Here is a 23,295-nt window from a genome sequence, read left to right as displayed (position 1 = left end):
TTTTAGAAATAGACTCTAGCCTAAAATTTCAGTAGAATGCAGGATGCATTTTCTCATAGAAATAAAGATATAAATTACAGATAGTTGCTTAGGGCAGCCTACAGATTTCTCTTTCATGCAGAACATACAGGAAGTATTCTGTATTGGCAATAAATAAAATGGAAATAACAGAAAAATAAAAATAAATACAATTCTTAATTATGCTAACATTAAAAATGTACTTAAAGGACTATATAGATATAGATATATAGAGAGAACCATGTAGCAAATGCTTATGATTTAAAGTATAAAGCAAGAAACAGGTTGGCTGTGGTGGCTCACATCTATAATCCTAGCACTTCGGGAGGCCAAGGCAGATAGATTGTTTGAACACAGGAGTTCGAGACCAGCCTGGGAAACATGGCAAAACCTTGTCTATACAAAAAAAAATACAAAAATTGGTTGAGCGTAGTGGCGCACCCAGGAGGCTGAGGTGGGAGGATCACCTGAGACCCGGAGGTCAAGGCTGCAGTGAGCTGTGATTGCGTGATTGCATCACTGAGCTCTAGCCTGGGTGACAGTGAAACCCTGCAGAAAAAAAGAAAAGAAAAGGAATAGAAAAGAGAAGAGAAAAGAAAAAAAAATCCTATACACACAATGAATATAACTATAAACACATAAGTAGATATGATGAGAAATCAGTATACAAGAATCAGTCAACATGATGGGATTTACAATTAACTTTTTCTCTTTTGGAATGCCCATAATGTTAAACTACTAGCATTTCTTTAAATTCATCTTTTAAAATGTTATACACACACACACACATATGTCAAAATTTAAATACAAATATTGAGACCTGATAATATGAACTCAGTCTCTATCTCTTAAATTAGCCCCTTAAGACCATCACTCAACCAGAAACTCTGGCTGTGAGTCCTGCAGGCAACTTGGGCTTTCCCTTCCCCACCTACTCACTGCCCACGTCACTGCCAGTCACCAGCTGCTCCTTATTCTGCAAACCAGGTCAATGCACTCAGCCACACCTTTCTGCATTCAGCACAGGTGGCACCTTCCTACTGCTACCTACCTGGTTTGTCCTGGTACCTCTGGCTCAGCCTCTTCCAGTAAGATATTTCACGATGCCAATGACTTGGTTCTGCTGATTCCCGAATCATCCTGCAAACCCATCCTCCCTCTCGTCACCTTCCATGTTTAACACCCAGCTCTGGCTGGATCACTTGCCTGCTTACAGAGAGCAGGCCCTCTAGAACCTCTTCAACTTCCCTTTCAGGCTCATCGTCCACTATCCCTTACTAATACCAGTTTCCATCCCCAGGACTTTTTTTCTCTACCAAGAATGCCCTCTCTCCCAACCTAATTATCTGAATCCCACCTACCTTTCAAAGTCCAACTCAAATAGTATCTCCTCCTTAAAAGGATGTTCTGCCCTGCTAAACATGCTTCTTCCTCCTGAATGCGCCTCCTGAACTTTTCTTCTGATTAAACATACACAGCTACCTTGAATTGTGGTAACTGGCTGCCTCTTTATTGCTTTCCTACTGAATTATAAACCCTTGCCTTTGAATATTTTGTTTTTAATCCTATATAGTTTTATGCACTGTTGGCAACAAAAATATATTTGCTTAATAAACCAATAAAAAATAAGGTCTAAAAAAGCAACAAATTTAAAAGTTCCATGACTTATTTTTTCAAGTTTAATCTGTAACAAGCAGATTTTGACTTAATCTCACAGCTGGGTTTTTAAGAAGTCAAATTTCACTGGTATGCTCCAGATAACACCCTCACTCCTTCCTTTTCTCTTTCCCTCTCAGACTCTCTGCAGACTGAGGGCCTCATCTCAAATAGTCTCTGCCCGTATAAACACAGAACTTTTGATAGTTTTATTGTTGATACTTATAGACCTGACCAAGCAAGCCCCTCAAGATAGGGTTGTTAAAGGGCTAGAGCCAACCTGATTCTCTACATCTGAAACAATAATTACAGAGCTCTTCTGGAATAATCAAATCATAGAACTCTACATCGTAGGATGGAACAGAAACATTGGCTCAGCTAAAGAGTGGGTGTTTTCCTTAGATTGTGGAATCATGGCCGATGGTTAGGACCTTAAATATATCGAGGTGGCTAATTGATGTATAATAATTTACAAAATTATTCTTCTACGCTACAGAGCTACAATTCAATTTACAGTAGTAAATATGAGGGCCTTCTTAAGGAATCAGAAATATGAGGATATGCACAATATTATTCACATTTTACAGATCAGAAAATTGAGGCACAGATTAAGTAACTTCCCAAGGCTACCAGGCATTCTAGCTCCAGAAGCTGCGCTCTTACCATTCTGCAACAAGACATTTCGAAAAAAAGAAAAAGTAAAAAGAAGTCAAAAGGCAACAGAGTTCATTGATTATTCCGCAGAACAGTCACACCATGCCATTCTCACACCCTTGCAGACACACTTGACCATGAAAGGTTCCTCAATGAAAGATTCCTCATTATCTTCAGAAGCCATATTATTCACATTGACCTTGCAGTTAACTCAGACCCCTAGGTCTGGAATGCTGTCTTCTCTACCTATCCAAAACTATACATCCACAGACCATATAAACTCTCAGCCCTGCTGCAAAGCCTTTCCAGAAAAATAAAAATGGTTGAAAAGGCAATTCTGCTACCAATGACTGTTTAAGCCCAGCCAAGTAACTGAACCATTCCAACTTCAATTTACTTATGAAAAGAATTTGATGATGTAGGAGGTTATTTCAATTATAAAATACAAACCCATGTTGATCTTTCTCAATCTTGAACTCATAGATTATTATCTATTATCTCAATTTAGTTTGTTATTTATCCTAGTGGGCCATTAAAACTACCACGTGTTTCTGTCTCTCCATTAGTCAATAACTAAACTAATGAGCAATTAGTAAGCCATGTGCCAGATGCTCTGCTAGGCACCAGAGGGATAAAAACAATACTTATAGTATATCACTAATTTTCGCTTAGTAACTAGTGAAATTTTCAAGTCGTGCCTGAGTCAAGAGTTTAGGAGACATTACAATGTGTAATGGAAACCAAGGAAAGTGAAACTTTGGATAAGTGGGGACTAGCGTATTTATATATTTAATTGATTTCTGACTCTATCACTGGCCTCTAAACACAGATTGTGTTTTTCTTTGGGTTTTTTTTTTTTTTTTTTTTTGAGACAGAGTCTTGCTCTGTTGCCCAGGCTGGAGTGCAGTGGCGCAATCTCGGCTCACTGCAAGCTCCGCCTCCTGGGTTCATGCCATTCTCCTGCCTCAGCCTCTCCGAGTAGCTGGGACTACAGGCACCCGCCACCACGCCCGGCTAATTTTTTGTATTTTTAGTAGAGACGGGGTTTCACCGTGGTCTCGATCTCCTGACCTCGTGATCCGCCCGCCTCGGCCTCCCAAAGTGCTGGGATTACAAGCGTGAGCCACCGTTTTCTTCACTGTGGGATCTTCTGTGCCCAGCACAGTGCCTGACACATAGAAAACAATCACATACTTGCTGAATAAGTGATTAAAAAATCAGAGAACCTTCCCATTCTATTTGGAACTATAGAACACCCAGAGTAAGTGATGAGGGCCTCTGCATTTATATGCGCTTAAATTAAGATTATGTGAGAAAAGTTTAAAGACACTTAGTAGAGTGATTCTCAAATATAGTTAACACTTGGAAATGGTGGTGCTTTAAAAAGATATTAATAGATAATATGAAAATCTCCATCTCAAAAATAATGCATAAACTATTTAAAGGAAAACCACGGGGGTGGAGCCAAGATGGCCGAATAGGAACAGCTCCGGTCTCCAGCTCCCAGCCCCAGCGACACAGAAGACGGGTGACTTCTGCATTTCTGCCTGAGGTACTGGTTTCATCTCACTAGGGAGTGCCTAACAGTGGGTGCAGGACAGTCGGTGAAGCGCACTGTGCGCGAGCCGAAGCAGGGCGAGGCATTGACTCACTCGGGAAGCGCAAGGGGTCAGGGAGTTCCCTTTCCTAGTCAAAGAAAGGGGAAGCAGACGGCACCTGGAATATCGGGTCAGTCCCACCCTAACTGCGCTTTTCCAACGGGCCTGGAAAACGGCACACTAGGAGATTGTGTCCCGCACCTGGCTCGGAGGGTCCTATGCCCACGGAGTCTCGCTAATTGCTAGCACAGCAGTCTGAGATCAAGCTGCGAGGCGGCAGCGAGGCTGGGGGAGGGGCGCCCGCCATTGCCCAGGCTTGCTTAGGTAAACAAAGCAGCCAGGAAGCTCGAACTGGGTGGAGCCCACCACAGCTCAAGGAGGCCTCCCTGCCTCTGTAGGCTCCACCTCTGGGGGCAGGGCACAGACAAACAAAAACTCTGCAAGAACTTCCACAGACTTAAATGTCCCTGTCTGACTGACAGCTTTGAAGAGAGTAGTGGTTCTCCCAGCACGCAGCTGGAGATCTGAGAACAGTCAGACTGCCTCCTAAAGTGGGTCCCTCACCCCTGAGCAGCCTAACTGGGAGGCACCCCCCCAGTAGGGACAGACTGACACCTCATTCAACCCGGTACTTCTCTGAGACAAAACTTTCAGAGGAACTATCAGACAGCTGAATTTGTGGTCTCACGAAAATCTGCTGTTCTGCAGCCACCGCTGCTGACACCCAGCCAAACAGGGTCTGGAGTGCACCTCTAGTAAACTCCAACAGACCTGCAGCTGAGGGTCCTGTCTGGTAGAAGGAAAACTAACAAACAGAAAGGACATCCACACCAAAAACCCATCTGTACATCACCATCATCAAAGACAAAAAGTAGATAAAACCACAAAGATGGGGAAAAAACAGACCAAAAAAACTGGAAACTCTAAAAAACAGAGCACCTCTCCTCCTCCAAAGGAACGCAGTTCCTCACCAGCAACGGAACAAAGCTGGATGGAGGATGACTTTGATGAGTTGAGAGAAGAAGGCTTCAGACGATCAAACTACTCTGAGCTACGAGAGGAAATTCAAAACAACAGCAAAGAAGTTAAAAACTTTGAAAAAAAATTAGAAGAATGGATAACTAGAATAAGCAATGGAGAAAAGGGCTTCAAGGAGCCGGTGGAGCTGAAAGCCAAGTTTCGAGAACTACGCGAAGATTGCAGAAGCCTCAGTAGCAGATGCGATCAACTGGAAGAAAGGGTATCGCTGATGGAAGATGAAATGAATGAAATGAAAAGAGAAGGGAAGTTTAGAGAAAAAAGGATAAAAAGAAATGAACAAAGCCTCCAAGAAATTTGGGACTATGTGAAAAGACCAAACCTACGTCTGATTGGTGTACCTGAAAATGATGGGGAGAATGGAACCAAGTTGGAAAACACTCTGCAAGATATTATCCAGGAGAACTTCCCCAATCTAGCAAGGCAGGCCAGCATTCAGATTCAGGAAATACAGAGAATGCCACAAAGATACTCCTCGAGAAGGGCAACTCCAAGACACATTATTGTCAGATTCACCAAAGTTGAAATGAAAGAAAAAATGTTAAGGGCAGCCAGAGAGAAAGGTCGGGTTACCCACAAAGGGAAGCCCATCAGACTAACAGCTGATCTCTCAGCAGAAACTCTACAAGCCAGAAGAGAGTGGGGGCCGATATTCAACATTCTTAAAGAAAAGAATTTTCAACCCAGAATCTCCTATCCCGCCAAACTAAGCTTCATAAGTGAAGGAGAAATAAAACACTTTACAGACAAGCAAACGCTGAGTGATTTTGTCACCACCAGGCCTGCCCTAAAAGAGCTCCTGAAGGAAGCACTAAACATGGAAAGGAACAACCGGTACCAGCCACTGCAAAAACATGCCAAATTGTAAAGACCATCGAGACTAGGAAGAAACTATAGCAACTAACGAGCAAAATAACCAACTAACATCATAATGACAGGATCAGATTCACACATAACAATATTCACGTTAAATGTAAATGGGCTAAATGCTCCATTCAAAAGACACAGACTGGCAAACTGGATAAGGAGTCAGGACCCATCAGTGTGCTGTATTCAGGAAACCCATCTCACGTGCAGAGACACACATAGACTCAAAATAAAGGGATGGAGGAAGATCTATCAAGCAACTGGAAAACAAAAAAAGGCAGGGGTTGCAATCCTAGTCTCTGATAAAATAGACTTTAAACCAACAAAGATCAAAAGAGACAAAGAAGGCCATTACATAATGGTAAAGGGATCAATTCATCAAGAAGAGCTAACTATCCTAAATATATATGCACCCAACACAGGAGCACCCAGATTCATAAAGCAAGTCCTGAGTGACCTACTAAGGGACTTAAACTCCCACACAATAATAATGGGAGATTTTAACACCCCACTGTCAGCATTAGACAGATCAACGAGACAGAAAGTTAACAAGGATATCCAGGAATTGAACTCAGCTCTACATAAAGTGGACCTAATAGACATCTACAGAACTCTCCACCCCAAGTCAACAGAATATACATTTTTTTCAGCACCACACCACACCTATTCCAAAATTGACCACATAGTTGGAAGTAAAGCTCTCCTCAGCAAATGTAAAAGAACAGAAATTATAACAAACTGTCTCTCAGACCACAGTGCAATCAAACTAGAACTCAGGATTAAGAAACTCACTCAAAACCGCTCAACTACATGGAAACTGAACAACCTGCTCCTGAATGACTATTGGGTACATAATGAAATGAAGGCAGAAATAAAGATGTTCTTTGAAACCAACGAGAACAAAGACACAACATACCAGAATCTCTGCGACACATTCAAAGCAGTGTGTAGAGGGAAATTTATAGCACTAAATGCCCACAAGAGAAAGCAGGAAAGATCCAAAATTGACTCCCTAACATCACAATTAAAAGAACTAGAAAAGCAAGAGCAAACACATTCAAAAGCTAGCAGAAGGCTAGAAATAACTAAAATCAGAGCAGAACTGAAGGAAATAGAGACACAAAAAACCCTTCAAAAAATTAATGAATCCAGGAGCTGGTTTTTTGAAAAGATCAACAAAATTGATGGACCGCTAGCAAGACTAATAAAGAAGAAAAGAGAGAAGAATCAAATAGATGCAATAAAAAACGAAAAAGGGGATATCACCACCGATCCCACAGAAATACAATCTACCATCAGAGAATACTACAAACACCTCTATGCAAATAAACTAGAAAATCTAGAAGAAATGGATAAATTCCTCGACAAATACACCCTCCCAAGACTAAACCAGGAAGAAGTTGAATCTCTGAATAGACCAATAACAGGTTCTGAAATTGTGGCAATAATCAATAGCTTACCAACCAAAAAGAGTCCAGGACCTGATGGATTCACAGCTGAATTCTACCAGAGGTACAAGGAGGAACTGGTACCATTCCTTCTGAAACTATTCCAATCGATAGAAAAAGAGGGAATCCTCCCTAACACATTTTATGAAGCCAGCATCGTCCTGATACCAAAACCTGGCAGAGACATAACCAAAAAAGAGAATTTCAGACCAATATCCTTGATGAACATTGATGCAAAAATCCTCAATAAAATACTGGCAAACCGAATCCAGCAGCACATCAAAAAGCTTATACACCATGATCAAGTGGGCTTCATCCCTGGGATGCAAGGCTGGTTCAACATACGCAAATCAATAAATGTAATCCAACATATAAACAGAACCAAAGACAAAAACCACATGATTATCTCAATAGATGCAGAAAAGGCCTTTGACAAAATTCAACAACCCTTCATGCTAAAAACTCTCAATAAATTAGGTATTGATGGGACGTATCTCAAAATAATAAGAGCTATCTACGACAAACCCACAGCCAATATCATACTGAATGGGCAAAAACTGGAAGCATTCCCTCTGAAAACTGGCACAAGACAGGGATGCCCTCTCTCACCGCTCCTGTTCAACATAGTGCTGGAAGTTCTGGCCAGAGCAATCAGGCAGGAGAAGGAAATAAAAGGTATTCAATTAGGAAAAGAGGAAGTCAAATTGTCCCTGTTTGCAGATGACATGATTGTATATCTAGAAAACCCCACTGTCTCAGCCCAAAATCTCCTTAAGCTGATTAGCAACTTCAGCGAAGTCTCAGGATACAAAATTAATGTACAAAAATCACAAGCATTCTTGTACACCAATAACAGACAAACAGAGAGCCAAATCATGAGTGAACTCCCATTCACAATTGCTTCAAAGAGAATAAAATACCTAGGAATCCAACTTACAAGGGATGTGAAGGACCTCTTCAAGGAGAACTACAAACCACTGCTCAATGAAATAAAAGAGGATACAAACAAATGGAAGAACATTCCATGCTCTTGGGTTGGAAGAATCAATATCGTGAAAATGGCCATACTGCCCAAGGTAATTTATAGATTCAATGCCATCCCCATCAAGCTACCAATGACTTTCTTCACAGAATTGGAAAAAACTACTTTAAAGTTCATATGGAACCAAAAAAGAGCCCGCATCGCCAAGTCAATCCTAAGCCAAAAGAACAAAGCTGGAGGCATCACGCTACCTGACTTTAAACTATACTACAAGGCTACAGTAACCAAAACAGGATGGTACTGGTACCACAACAGAGACATAGATCAATGGAACAGAACAGAGCCCTCAGAAATGATGCCGCATAGCTACAACTATCTGATCTTTGACAAACCTGACAAAAACAAGAAATGGGGAAAGGATTCCCTATTTAATAAATGGTGCTGGGAAAACTGGCTAGCCATATGTAGAAAGCTGCAACTGGATCCCTTCCTTACACCTTATACAAAAATTAATTCAAGATGGATTAAAGACTTATATGTTAGACCTAAAACCATTAAAATCCTACAAGAAAACCTAGGCAATACCATTCAGGACATAGGCGTGGGCAAGGACTTCATGTCTAAAACACCAAAAGCAATGGCAACAAAAGCCAAAATCGACAAATGGGATCTCATTAAACTAAAGAGCTTCTGCACAGCAAAAGAAACTATCATCAGAATTAACAGGCAACCTACAGAATGGGAGAAAATTTTTGCAACCTACTCATCTGACAAAGGGCTAATATCCAGAATCTATAATGAACTCAAACAAATTTACAAGAAAAAAACAAACAACCCCATCAAAAAGTGGGCAGAGGACATGAACAGACACTTCTCAAAAGAAGACATTTATGCAGCCAGAAAACACATGAAGAAATGCTCATCATCACTGGCCATCAGAGAAATGCAAATCAAAACCACAGTGAGATACCATCTCACACCAGTTAGAATGGCCATCATTAAAAAATCAGGAAACAACAGGTGCTGGAGAGGATGTGGAGAAATAGGAACACTTTTACACTGTTGGTGGGACTGTAAACTAGTTCAACCATTGTGGAAGTCAGTGTGGCGATTCCTCAGGGATCTCGAACTAGAAATACCATTTGACCCAGCCATCCCATTACTGGGTATATACCCAAAGGACTATAAATCATGCTGCTATAAAGACACATGCACACGTATGTTTATTGCGGCACTATTCACAATAGCAAAGAGTTGGAACCAACCCAAATGTCCAACAACGATAGACTGGATTAAGAAAATGTGGCACATGTACACCATGGAATACTATGCAGCCATAAAAAATGATGAGTTCGTGTCCTTTGTAGGGACATGGATGAAACTGGAAACCATCATTCTCAGTAAACTATCGCAAGGACAAAAAACCAAACACCGCATGTTCTCACTCATAGGTGGGAATTGAACAATGAGAACTCATGGACACAGGAAGGTGAACATCACACTCCGGGGACTGTTGTGGGGTGCGGGGAGGGGGGAGGGACAGCATTAGGAGATATACCTAATGCTAAATGACAAGTTAATGGGTGCAGCAAACCAACACGGCACATGGATACGTATGTAACAAACCTGCACATTGTGCACATGTACCCTAAAACCCTAAAGTATAAAAAAAAAAAAAAAAAATAAAGGAAAACCACATCTCTAGGCTTTCAATGTTTGTTCATTACTTTTTCATATATTTTTACCATCTGCCGAAGGCAGTCATATCAAAGGGTAAAGAAAGACGGGAGGAAAACTTAGTAAGAATTATATTAGTCTGTTTGCAAAGTAGAAAAAGATTCTCATCACTCAACCTTATGAGCAGGAAGAGGGAAGGCTGTTTGAGAACCATTTACTTAGCAGAACCACGTATTTTAGACACTTCCCTGCATTAACTGCACAAACAATATGTTTGCAAACTTGTTAGATCAACCTCCAACAACGACACATTCAGGAGTTAAATATTTTTCATCAAACATTGGATTTTTCCTTGACACTAGAGATTGCTACAAATCTTCTGAAGTGTCTCAGTGGCTTCAGGCTAAGAAGAGATTTCTCCGTGTTATAAGCAGCAAGACAAATTAGCCATTTCACTCTCAAACTTCACTACTGATCACATTCTTTCCAAAAGGAACTCTAGAAGACCAAAGGCCCCGAGTTAAGAACATCAAAACTAACCATCTGAAGAAACTTCCCAAGTGTAAGACCGCCATTAAAACATTACCGAGAGGGGACTCAAACGTAGTCTTTCTTCCTTTGTCGTGTTTCTTGCTCCCAGACCAAGGCACTGACGGCAGTACTGATACATAATTTAAAAGCACACTCCCTTCCACTTTGTAATACCAGAACTCTAATTGGACACCCTGAAGCTTAGGACTACCAGCCATACAAATAGTAAACTCTTTGCCCACGATTCACTCATCTGTGTATTTTCTATAGATGTTTACTAGGCTTTTGTTATATAAAAATACCCCCGCCAGGCGCGGTGGCTCACGCCTATAATCCCAGCACTTTGGGAGGTGGGTGGATCACCTGAGGTCGGGAGTTCAAGACCAGCCTGACCAGCATGGTGGAACCCCCATCTCTACTAAAAACACAAAAAATTAGCCAGGTGTGGTGGCACACGCCTGTAATCCCAGCTACTTGGGAGGTTGAGGCAGGAGAATTGCTTGAACCCGGAAGGTGGAGGTTGCGGTGAGCTGAGATTGCACCATTGCACTCCAGCCTGGGCAACAAGAGCAAAACTCTGTCCCCCCCAAAAACAAACAAACAAACAAACAAAAAACCAATGGCAAATTACACTCTCTTTCCCTTTCCCCAACTCTCTCTCCCTCTCTTTCACACACACACACACACACCCCAGACTGATTAGCTAACTTAGTGGAAAAGACACTTAGATTCCTTCTTCGTATGTGAATTTAGCTCACAGGACTAGTGAGGGAATATCATCATCACGGGAGGACACAGAAAACACACAGGACTCTGAGCCACTCTTAGTTTTACCCCTCCTTAGCCTGTGACTTGGCTTTTCTGCTCCATCATCTATACAAGAAGAATAGCAGTGACTAGCACCCACAAGCCTCTCAGGATAGACTTGGCAGGCAAGGTAACCCACCACTTAAGAGCACAGGTTTAACCTCAGGCTGAATACTGCCCTGGTCATTTCATTAGCTGTGTGACCTTAGTATCAATGTGTCTGGTGCATAAAAAATGTTAAATGATCAGCCCTTGTCATTTCTCCTTTAAAAACTGTAAAGCACTCTATCAATATTCACTTCTATTATCTAAAAATGCACATAAAAAAGACACCCAGTAATAGAATATTCATCAAATGCTCTCTCACTGTCCAGCATCATCTCCTTCCTTATCGCCAAAGCCAGCCTGCCCTCCCCAGATAGGATGCCCACATCTCCCACATGCTTACCGAGGCGAACGGCCAGCCATAATTCCATTCGGCAGCCTTTGAAGACTCAGCCAGCTGTATCAGTTAATAACCTCACTAAAGGTTATCCATCAGAAAGAAGGGAAACAAGTCCTAACTACTCTTGTCAGAGAAGTCATTAGATCCGTACACGGCTCCTACACAGGCTTCCTGGCATTTACAGAAATAGCACACACCATAGGAAAATGTTGCCAAAGCAGACAAGTATTTAACCTAAATATTCAATAGTCTACTGATCCATTTCAAAGGTAATCTATCTTCAGAGCCTCTTTCTGATTCTCTATAGTTCTGACCATTTATTTGCCTAAGCTGTAAAATTTTTCTTTGGGTTCCATAGCCATTTCAATAAATCAAACTTGCCTTTTCTCCCCTTCCTGTTAAATAGTAAAACCATGTAGAATAGTTCCTAGACTAAGTGATTTAACCTCATTCCTATTTGTCGGAAGCAGGCTTCACTGATTTTTTTTAACCCTCTGATTGAAAGTCTTCTTTCTAAGTGAGAATACTATCCTTGGAATATTGGATTTCATTATTGGCCAGTTTCTGTTTAATCTTGGAGAAATCTCTACAAAAGGAAACTATATTATTTTCTTTCCAGAAATTTAATACAATTGTTCCATACTCTTTAGAGTGTGACACCGTTCAATTTCTCATGTTTATAAGCACTAACAGATACCAATATGTGAATAAAATGCATGATCTAACTTCTAAAAAATAACACCTAGGATCCGTTATAACAATGTGCTATAATGTGGTCGGACAGACAAATAAAAACTGCATGGTGTGGCCTTATCCCTCCTGTATAGTATATCCAGACCAACATTTGAAGATGTCCACCATATCTTGTTTTAAAAGGTTTTCTGTGCCTACAAAATACTTATATAAAATGACTGGAAGATTTTTATAGGAAATTTCTTAAATAATTTATCATCAGAATGAGTCATGTAGAAGCGCCAAGACTAAATTAACATACCCTTCAGATGTAATGGAAATCCATTCTTTTCTCTGGGGACTCATCTAATTCTCTCTTCTATAATTTTTGGGAAAATACAGTAAAAGCATTTAATACAGTAATGGTATTAGCAAAACAAGGACTTATTTAAGAGGTTTTACTTGGATCATTACAAGTATTACAGAATTACAAGATAAAGGGTGTGGGCTTCTGGAGATTACTAAAAAGTTGATATAGAAATTCCTTGTTCAGAGATAAGAGGGATAAAACTTATTATTCTAAGCCAGAAAGTCTACACTGTGAACCAATCTCTATATCAAAACAAGTATTTTCAATCTCAGAAATAGGGAATGATCATGCAGCCCTCACTTGTGACCTATCAAAGTCAGGTTACCATCAAGTTTTATTTGATGTTAATAACAACATTACCCAAAGTATAGTTATCTTGTCATTAATTTTCTAGCAGGTTGGCCAAAATGTTTATCAAAAAGTATACTTCAAAAAATTAACTTCAGGCTAGGTTTGCTGTGAACTGAAATATTTTTCCCCAATCCTAATATTTAAATAGTTAAAAATAATGGTATGTTTCCTATCATCTCCCCATCACCCCTCCCAAGCACCCCAGTCTCCAGCAATCATCATCTTACTCTCTACTTCCATGAGATCAACTTTTTTCGATTCCACATATGAGTGAAATCATGGGATTTGTCTTTCTGTGCCTGGTTTATTTTATTTAACATAATATCTTTTGGGTTCATCTGCAGTTATAGTTAAGTTGGAGGAATAAATTTCGGAGCTCTATTATATAGCAAGATGATTATATTTAGTGACTATTTTTTTTTGAGACAGGGTCTTACTCTGCCGGCTACAGAGCAGTGGTACGATCTCGGCTCACTGCAACATCTGCCTCCTAGGCTCAAGCAGTTCTCCAGCCTCAGAAACCCAAGCAGCTGGCATTACAGGCACACACCACCATGCCCTGCTAATTTTTTTTTTTTTTTTGAGATGGAGTCTCGCTCTGTCGCCCAGGCTGGAGTGCAGTGGCATGATCTTAGCTCACTGCAAGCTCCGCCTCCCGGGTTCATGCCATTCTCCTGCCTCAGCCTCCTGAGTAGCTGGGACCACAGGCACCTGCCACCATGCCCTGCTAATTATTTGTATTTTTAGTAGAGACGGGGTTTCACCGTGTTAGCCAGGATGGTCCCGATCTCCTGACCTCGTGAGCCCCCCACCTTGGCCTCCCAAAATGCTGGGATTACAGGCGTGAGGTATTTTTTAAATTATACTTTAAGTTGTAGGGTACACGTACACAACGTGAAGATTTCTTGCATAGGTATACATGTGCCATGTTGGTTTGGTGCACCCATCAACTCGTCATTTACATTAGGTATTTCTCCTAACGCTATCCCTCCCCACAACAGGCCCTGGTGTGTGATGTTCCCTTTCCTGTGTCCAAGTGTTCTCATTGTTCAATTCCTACCTATAAGTGAGAACATGCGGTGTTTGGTTTTCTGTCCTTGTGATAGTTTGCTGAGAATGATGGTTTTCAGTTTCATCCATGTCCCTGCAAAGGACATGAACTCATCCTTTTTTATGGCTGCATAGATTTCCATGGTGTATATGTGCCATATTTTCTTAATCCAGTCTATCATTGATGGACATAAGGGTTGGTTCCAAGTCTTTGCTATTGTGAATAGTGCTGCAATAAACATATGTGTGCATGTGTCTTTATAGTAGCATGATTTATAATCCTTTGGGTATATGCCCAGTAATGGGATAATGGGATAGCTGGGTCAAATGGTATTTCTAATTCTAGGTCCTTGGGGAATTGCCACACTGTCTTCCACAATGGTTGAACTAATTTACACTCCCACCAACAGTGTAAAAGCGTTCCTATTTCTCTACATTAATTTTTGTATTTTTTTGTAGAGATGTGGTTTTGCCATGTTGCCCAGGCTGGTCTCAAACTTCTGGGCTCAAGCCATCCCCCTGCCTTGGCCTCCCAAAGTGCTGTGATTACAGGCATGAGTCAAATGCCCAGTTGACAACATATTCTTGAAAAATGTAAACAGTGGCTGTTATGTGCTGTCACCACAAAAGTGATAACTATGTGACGTAATGCATTTGTTAATTTGCTAGATTTAAGCATTCCACAATGTAAATAGACTTCAAAATCATGTTGTACATGGTAAAGCATACTACGTTATCTGTCAATTAAAAAAATAATAGCATGTAACAAAGGCCCTTATCTTTTTAAGCATTTTGGAAATCTCATTGTAAAGACTGACAAATTTATTGTTTTTCTTTTTTCTGACAGTGTCTGGCTTTCTTCCCAGACATTAACTAAATGTATCAAGGTTTATAATGGTGTCATTGGAGAGTCCATTAAGACAGGCTTTCCACGATTTCTGGTGGAGTTAACCTGTGGAGTTCTGGTGGAGTCAACTCCTATCTTCAGCAAGGCTAGCAGAAGGCACTGCTGGGCTGGACGGAATCAGAAAGCAAGTACAAGTTTTCGAAACAGGTGCTACTGTTGACATAACCATTAAACATTCTGCTTGTGCATAGCTCCTAAAAGAATGGGTACTTCCTCATTTTAATTTTTAATACAAATTTCTGTATTCCACAAAAAACTATTCCTGGGAGAATTTCCAGAATAATATGTAATCTGACTTGCGTCTCTTAGTATGACACCAAAGCTCACTCTCCAGTATTTGGAGACCTAATAGCAGAAGAAAGATTCACAGGTTGCACTTTGAAGTTACAAAAGTGATTAGCATGGCAGTTGGTCTTGCCTCTTTTTCAAGAGTGGCACAGATATGGTGGAGAAGTAAAACAAAGCTAGAAGGGGTCACTCTGTGGTTCATAAGAATGCACAGCTGCCAAACTTAAAGGATAAGGCAAAACTGTACATTCCAGAATCCAAGAGAGTTAAAGATGAATGAGATCCTAAAGATCAGCTAGCTCAGGCATCATCAATGTTCATTGTGTTTAAGAATCAGTTGGGATGCTAGTGAAAGCTGCACATTCCTACTCCCATCCACTGAGATTCTGAATCAGCAGCAGGAGGCGGTAGTGGTACAAGTAGTGATATATAACATTTCTAAAGCACTAGCTTTGTGCCAGATACTGTGCTATGTTCTTTACAAATGTCACTTACTTAATTCTGAAAACAATCCTATTGGGTGGGTACTACTATTGCCCCCATTTTACACACAAGGAAATCAAGGTAGAGTGACTGAGGCATCTGTCCAAGGACATTGTTAGGAAGTGGAAGAATAAGAATTGAAACCCAGACAGGCTGGCTTCAGAGTTTGAGCTCTTAATCATCACCTGAACTACCCACCAACAAGGTTAGGGTGAGGCCGAGGACATCAAGAGAATGTCATGACTGCAGTCAGTCTTTTCTGAATGGAGAAACTGAAACCAGGAGAAGTGTAGTCTCTTATCTAAGACAAAAATCCTTCAGTGCATTTCCAGGAAGAAATGCACCACTGGATGACACCAACTATTCCTGAATATTCCTCAACGTATGTTCCTCAAGAGAGGAAAAGGACAGAATGCATTATTAAAAGCTTTCTTGTTGGTTCCTGCTGTGTTACCATGACCAAGGTGCTGCTAAGGGGCAGAGTTTCTATCCTTTCTGCCCAACTCACCATTCACTCAGAGAATATGACACACTCTGGTCAGCAAAAGGGACCCCCCAGTCATGGTGATTCTTAAAAGAAAGGGAAAGCAGGAGGGAGAGATGCTATCCCTAAAAGGAAGGTGGTACTTGGAATGAGAGAGGTTAAGTTTCATATAATTTGAAGGAGAAAAAAAAAAAAAGATGTGTATTCTGACATGCCTCCCACCTGTGGTCTTTCTCCCCCTAAACTGACCATTCTGAAATCTCAGTATATATCAAAACATTATTATTATTATTGCCTTGTTTTAACATATGCAAGCAGGCAGAATACCCAGAATAATCAGATCTACTCCACACTGGAACTACTCACATACATTCTCTTAAAAGGTTACAAACACACTTTCTAACGGCCTTTAATGCAGAATGAGGCCAAAAATCTCAAGGATTGATTGAAATTGTCCCTTTTGATGTTAAACCATCAGAGTAATTTACGGGGACCATAAGCAAGAATAACAAGCATCCGTTCCAAATGAAGATGAGCTGGCATGACCACAACGCAGAGGCATTTTCAGATAACAAGTGCAGGGCATCAGGATGTGTTCCCGTCCCAGTGACGCACACTCGTGGCCACGTCAAACCAACCTTCATCACTTCCACCTGCAGGTCCTCGTTGAGCGAAGGCGTCACTTTCACGGCATTCAGGATCTGATTGAGCAGCTGCTTCTCATCAGAATCTGTTTCCATGGATACAAACCTCTCTTCCGACAGAAGCTTCTGTAAAGAGGCACAAGGCAGTGATCACAGATAGGCTCTCCCCTGCTGCCTTATTTGGTTGTATCTTACTATGGATTGATGATCAATTTTCTTACTGGGGAGGCATGTAGCTGGAGGCCATTAGGAAAGAACTTACGCTATGTGCCGTTAAAAAGAAACATGCGGCCAGGGGCAGTGGCTCATGCCTGTAATCCCAGCACTTTGGGAGGCTGAGGCGGGCGGATCACGAGGTCAGGGGTTCGAGATCAGCCTGGCCAACATGGTGAAACCCCGTCTCTACTAAAAACACAAAAATTAGCCAGGCGTGGTGGTGGGTGCCTGTATTCCCAGCTACTCGGGAAGCTGAGGCAGGAGAATTGCTTGAACCCGGGAGGCAGAGGTTACAGTGAGCCAAGATCGCACCACTGTACTCCAGCCTGGGCGACAGAGCAAGACTCTGTCTCTAAAGAAAAGAAAAATGCATGCAACCTTGAGTAAACGGTTTTTGGCAAAGACCTTTTCCTGCTATTGGATTATTCATTCTAAATTCCATCAAGTGAAACTCTGATGTGCCGGCCATATAAGGTATTGAGGTGGTGGGGATGGAGAATGATCACACTAAGAGGAATCTAGCCCTACCCACTAGTCACGCACACACATATGCTTTCTAAATGTGGCTTCGTCACAGGAAAGAAGGTCTTGTAGACAAGATCGTTTTTCAGGTTTTTATCTTTTTACTTCCTAATGTGAGCTGTCATTTATCCAGGAATTATTTAGGAATCCAGAAATCTTAATGTATTTCCCCATCAGAAAATGCATCCTCCCAAAACCTCAACAAGAAGACATTCATTGTTATGAGGACTCCCAGAAGTCTACCTCACAGGATAGGCTTTTTCTATCTCTTTCTCATTTTCATAAAATTATTTCTTAGATTGTACCAAAACCCACCTGCCCACAACTTCTACTCCTTCATCTTCCCCCAGAGACACACAGATTAAGCTTCTAAAATATCTGAAACCAGCTATCAGGTCCACCTAAGTCTTGTCTTCTCCAAACTAAACCTCCTCAGGCTCCTCCAAATGTTCTCTGCCAGATAAGGTTTCACTTGTGCTTAGAATGTGGCCTCAAGAGTAGTCTGATATTAACTAGCGATACATAATTTGGATCACATTCTCTGTTAAATGAGCTTAGCTGGTTGTCACAGCACGTTCTATGCCTGTGAATGAGGCATAGAATTTCACCCTGAAACCCCTAATTCTCATTTACAAGGACTGCAATTAAGCTATTTTCCTCCATGCTGTCTTGGTGCAATTGATTTTTGAGACCCCACTATAGACCTTTATATTTATCCCTATTCAATTTGTTCTTTTCCAAAGGGGCTTCGAGTTGCAGCCTGTGAAGAACTTTAAGAATTCTGATCCATCCAGTGTAATAACTCCCTCTTTTACCTTCACACCACTGAAGATCTTGAAAATAATATCTCAAACCTTTTTACTTAAGACGCCCTGAAATATTGCCTCTATTCTTTCAAAAGGATTTTTTTTTTCAGAATCATGTGGTATACTCACAAAAGTTCAGAATTAGAGTTTACATACAATTTATTTTTACTTAAAGTGATAAAAACTGAGACACTCTAAAAATATGCCTAAAGTTAAGAGGAGGTAGCAGGGGATGGTAAAGAGAAAACTCACAGCCCTACCAAGTTGCTTCAGTTAACACGATTCAGTAAGCCCTTGAAAATATGGCACTGCAATTTAGAATATTCCAGGGTTAAAGAAAAAAGAGAGAGAAGCTAAATGCAAAATCTACACAACATTAGAGAAAAAGGAACAAAAGTGACAGATCAAAACAAATTCTCAACCATTTTTATGGTTGGCCCAATTACCTTGGAGAAAAGCAAAAGGTTTTTAATAACATTATTGATAATGTTTAAAATATTCAAATGCTGCTGTGTATAAAAATATACATTATCTAATTCCAATTTGCTGGGGGGAAAAGAGCTGTTTTCTCACTATTTCATAAGTTTTATCTCTTAAAAGCTATTGGGAACCTCTCTGAACTCAAAAAGCTAACTATGAAGCAGTTCATACTGACATAAAAAAAATCTGACAAATGCCACCATGGTTTATCCATAGCCACACTGAACAAACTCCTGCAGGCTTCAACTTCACAGTGCTTTTCTCTTAGAGGCCAACCACTTTAAAAAGTATGTATGTTTACATAGTCATCACCTTTTTACCATCAGAATTACATCCATTATGTTTGGTGTAAAACACAAACCAAAAAAATCTATTCAAGCAAATCTGGCTTTTCTTGTTAAACCAAATTTCTTTTTTCTTCCTAGTCTTGCTCTGAACATAAAATACAATAATCCATTCATCAATCTAACTGTGGAATAAAAAACAAAACAAAATCTTTCCAGTTTACCATCAACTTTTATTATATAGAACCACAGATGTTGAATGTATACAAGATTTATATTGATATGAACTTGTCGTCTCTTTTTTGGGATCCCTTACTCTCCTGAAAGATGTCACACACACAAAAAATCCCTATCTGTGTGGGCTTAGCTAGGTCCACGTGAATCAGTGTCTGATCACAAAGGTTCAATGAAATAATGCTGTGCACAGAGAAATTCTGGTGAATATAAGAAAATCCTGTTATTCTCTATGGTTATTTCCTAGTTCAATCAAATTTCTGCCTGAGTCTTTAAACAGCCAGTATTTAAAATGTTAACTATTTGCCCTTTCAATGCCAAAGTGGCCTGTCAATTTCTATCATCTCATTGCATTCAGTCAAAGCCATACCTGCATCCCTGCCAAAGCATGTTGGGCCAGCTTCACATTCTTGGATTCCAAAGCCAACTGGAGAGGCAGCAGGCATTTCTCCCTGGCAAACATAAAAATAAGGACAACATGTGAGCTCAGTAAAGCTGGCAGTCAAGTGATGTAAGCCTTATGTACACCCACCCCCAAATGCCACTACACACATACACAAAAACTATAACCAATAATAAAAATGCACATGGGCTTAAGAGAAAACACAGCAAAGCAGCTGTGCAGAAATGATAGCCCATCAACCCCTTGCCTTCTTGGTATGGCTACAGGAAGAGCAAACACAAAGACTTTCACTAATTATTACCTGGTACACTCATTAGTACACATTGGGACCCTGACCAGTCTGTGAACATGCTTTGTTCTTTCCCAAATTAACAGCACTGCTCACACCCAGCACACCTTGGGGTGAACAACTCTAGAAAGCATCATTAAGTAGATTTCTATGCCTTGCTTCTACCTCTTCCTTACCTGGAAATTATATGCATCACCATCAGCACTCTGTCTCATCAATATACACCAAAATTCTATTAGTTTGTCAATTCCTCCCCAACTCAAATAATTCAACAGTTTTTAAATTTATGCTTTATAGTCTCCATCAAGAAATAGATCTGAGTCTTGTGACAGGTTCTTAATGAACATGTTTCCAAGACAGAAATACAAATGCATCAATAGCATTGGCCGATAAGAGGTGCCTAGATGCAACGTTATCTAGTGTTAGGGCAGAGACAAAAAAAAAAAAAAAAAAGAAGAGCTATTTGGATATTTTAAAGCTTAGAAAACAAAAGGGCATTAAAATATTTTAGGAATAAACCAAAGAGCTACAAAGACAAAAATATCTGTTAGAAGCATCTACTCTAAATAATTAAACAACAGACCAAGAATTTTAATCAACCCATTATTTCCCTATGGAGTTACACTGGCACAAAAATAAAATGTGACTTCATTTTACCAGGTTTCTCCACCCCCACTTAAACCAGAGTAGGCCCACTCTTATCTATTTTATATTTTCAGCATAAACTGAAAGATACATTGATTTTTAGAGTGTGAAAGCTACCACATTAGACTATAGGATTTCATTGTTGGAGAAATAAGGGTTACTGTTGTAGAACACAATGAAATACAAAGTTAATTATAGCTCTGATTTCTCCCTGTCCACTCTGCAGCTCTGCTGCTTTTCCATGGAATCCTTCCATCAGCAGCTTCATAACCGATGAAGCGAGAGTCACACACTCCTTAATATAATGCCAGCCACACAGACTATAAAAACAGACCATCAGGAAAAATGTTTGCCTTCCTAATCCTCACCTTGCCCCTCAACAACCCAATGTTACAATATCCATTTTTATATGACAATTAACACTACAGCCATTTTTCATTAGATGCATCCTTTGACAAATGGATAAATTACCCAACTGTGTTACATCCAGTTGGGTGGCTGTAACTTTGTCACTGTTATCTTATTGTCAGCTTGTCACAATTACAAGGCAAACACTGTGGTGCACTCAGTGCAGGAATAGCTGATTTTTTTTTTCCAATTTTGTTTCTTTTAGGCAATGATAACCAGTTTAATAGCTTCGAAAAATTAAATGGAGGCATGAAGATACAGTGAGAAGTAGGAACCAAGGGCAGATGGTATGCTAACAGAAGCAGCACAGAACTTCATCTGTAAACCCCTGAAACAATCAAATTTCCACCAGGATTAATCCACTGTTAAAGAACTTTCCACTTGAATTTGGAGTCAGATTGGCCAATGAAAGGGCATAGTAGCAGGGAACAAGCCTGGGGGTCCAAAAGTCTTACAGCCTAATAGCCCAGGGAAGAGGAAATATATCCCGTAGCTATGGGCTAAAAATGTACAAATATTTACACATTACTCACCAAGGGCACCCAACAAGATTGGATGCCATGTCCAGCAGCAACAAAGACCCTTTTGGAAATCTTCAACGTGTTGACCCTTGGAAAGCAGCAATATGTTCGCCTATCTATATTACTCTGCCATCTGCGGATTACTGCCATCTGCAGTATTAGCCCTTGAAATCCTTATTCCACTCTCTCACCTGCTTATACATTCACACGACTGATACTGTTGACCTGAGCCAGGTTGTTGACAAATGCTAGGATCTCCAGGTTGCACCACCACCAGGAGACATCACTGACCTGTTCCCCATGCAAGCCATGGTCACTAGGCAGGACTGGTAGACGAAGGTGGTTCAACTAGGTTTTGGCTGAGTTGAAAGATATGAGCGTTTAGTAGAAAGAACATGGGCTGTGGAATCACACAGACATGAATTCAAATGCTAGGCATTGATAAGTTTTGCAGTCTCAATTGAAATACTAAACTCTGTGGGTCTTAGCTCCCTTATCCATAAAAAGGACATTTGAAGACCAATCCTGCAGAGTTGGAGTATAATATATAGATAATATATGTATCAGAGGTTGTCAAACTTTTTTGGTAAAGAGCCCCATAATAAATATTTTAGACCATGCATTCCAAATGGTCTCTGTTCTAACTATTCAACTCTGCTAAAGCACAAAAGCAATCACAGACAATTAGTAAATCAATGAATATGACTATGTTCTAATAAAACTTTATTTACAAAAACAGGCAAAAAGCCAAATTTGGCCTACAGGCTGTAGTTTGTCCAGCATTGATATAAACAAAGTGTTCAACACAGATCATGATCTTCAGCATGGGATAGGCAAATCGAAACTTTTTTTTTTTTTTTTTGAGATGGAGTTTCATTCCTGTTGCCCAGGCTGGAATGCAATGGCGCGATCTCGGCTCACTGCAATCTTTGCCTCCCAGGTTCAAGCGTTCTCCTGCCTCAGCCTCCCAAGTAGCTGGGTTACAGGTGCCCACCACCATGCCCAACTAATTTTTTGTATTTTTAGTAGAGACAGGGTTTCACCATGTTGGCCAGGCTGGTCTTGAACTCCTGACCTCAGGTGATCCGCCCACCTGGGCCTCCCAAAGTGCCGGGATTATAGGCATGAGCCACCGCGCCTGGCCTCGAATCTTTTTATGTACCCAGAAAGATTTTGCACAGAACAGGGGCTAACTGTCCTGGGAAGGTCATAGCAGTGGCAAGCATGGCATCAAGATCTCCCTTAGAAAATAAATGCATTGGCCGGGTATGGTGGCTCACACCTGTAATCCCAGCATGTTGGGAGTCCAAGGTGGGCGGATCACGAAGTCAAGCAATAGAGACCATCCTAGCCAACATGGTGAAACCCCGTCTCTACTAAAAATGCAAAAAAATCAGCTGGGCATGGTGGCGTGGGCCTGTAGTCCCAGCTACTCAGGAGGCTGAGGCAGGAGAATCATTGAACGTGGGAGGCAGGGGTTGCAGTGAGCCAAGATCGTGCCACTGCACTCCAGCCTG

At 40.7% G+C, this 23,295-nt stretch overlaps 2 protein-coding genes across 2 annotated transcripts in view; one reads left to right on the top strand and one right to left on the bottom strand.

Annotated features, from left to right (window-relative positions):
* Positions 1 to 23,295, bottom strand: part of ARFGEF3 (ARFGEF family member 3) — a 190,028-nt gene that overhangs the window by 124,958 nt on the left and 41,775 nt on the right. Inside the window, exons 3-4 of the mRNA XM_003255785.4 lie at positions 19,883 to 19,964; positions 16,965 to 17,096 (exon numbers count right to left, since the gene is read on the bottom strand). Of these exons, the coding sequence (XP_003255833.2) occupies positions 16,965 to 17,096; positions 19,883 to 19,964 (214 nt within the window). The remainder of the gene's footprint in view (positions 1 to 16,964; positions 17,097 to 19,882; positions 19,965 to 23,295) is intronic.
* PBOV1 (prostate and breast cancer overexpressed 1) lies at positions 1,982 to 2,860 on the top strand. Its single transcript, XM_012505877.2, is given in 2 exon segments — positions 1,982 to 2,546; positions 2,548 to 2,860. Coding segments are annotated over 2 exon segments (408 nt in total). The 5' UTR covers positions 1,982 to 2,198; the 3' UTR covers positions 2,608 to 2,860.

Source organism: Nomascus leucogenys, chromosome 3 (genome assembly GCF_006542625.1).
Source record: "Nomascus leucogenys isolate Asia chromosome 3, Asia_NLE_v1, whole genome shotgun sequence".
In the NCBI taxonomy this organism is placed as follows: domain Eukaryota; kingdom Metazoa; phylum Chordata; class Mammalia; order Primates; family Hylobatidae; genus Nomascus; species Nomascus leucogenys.
The sequence above is the reverse complement of the archived record's forward strand: the minus strand, read 5'-3'. Positions and strand labels throughout refer to the sequence as shown.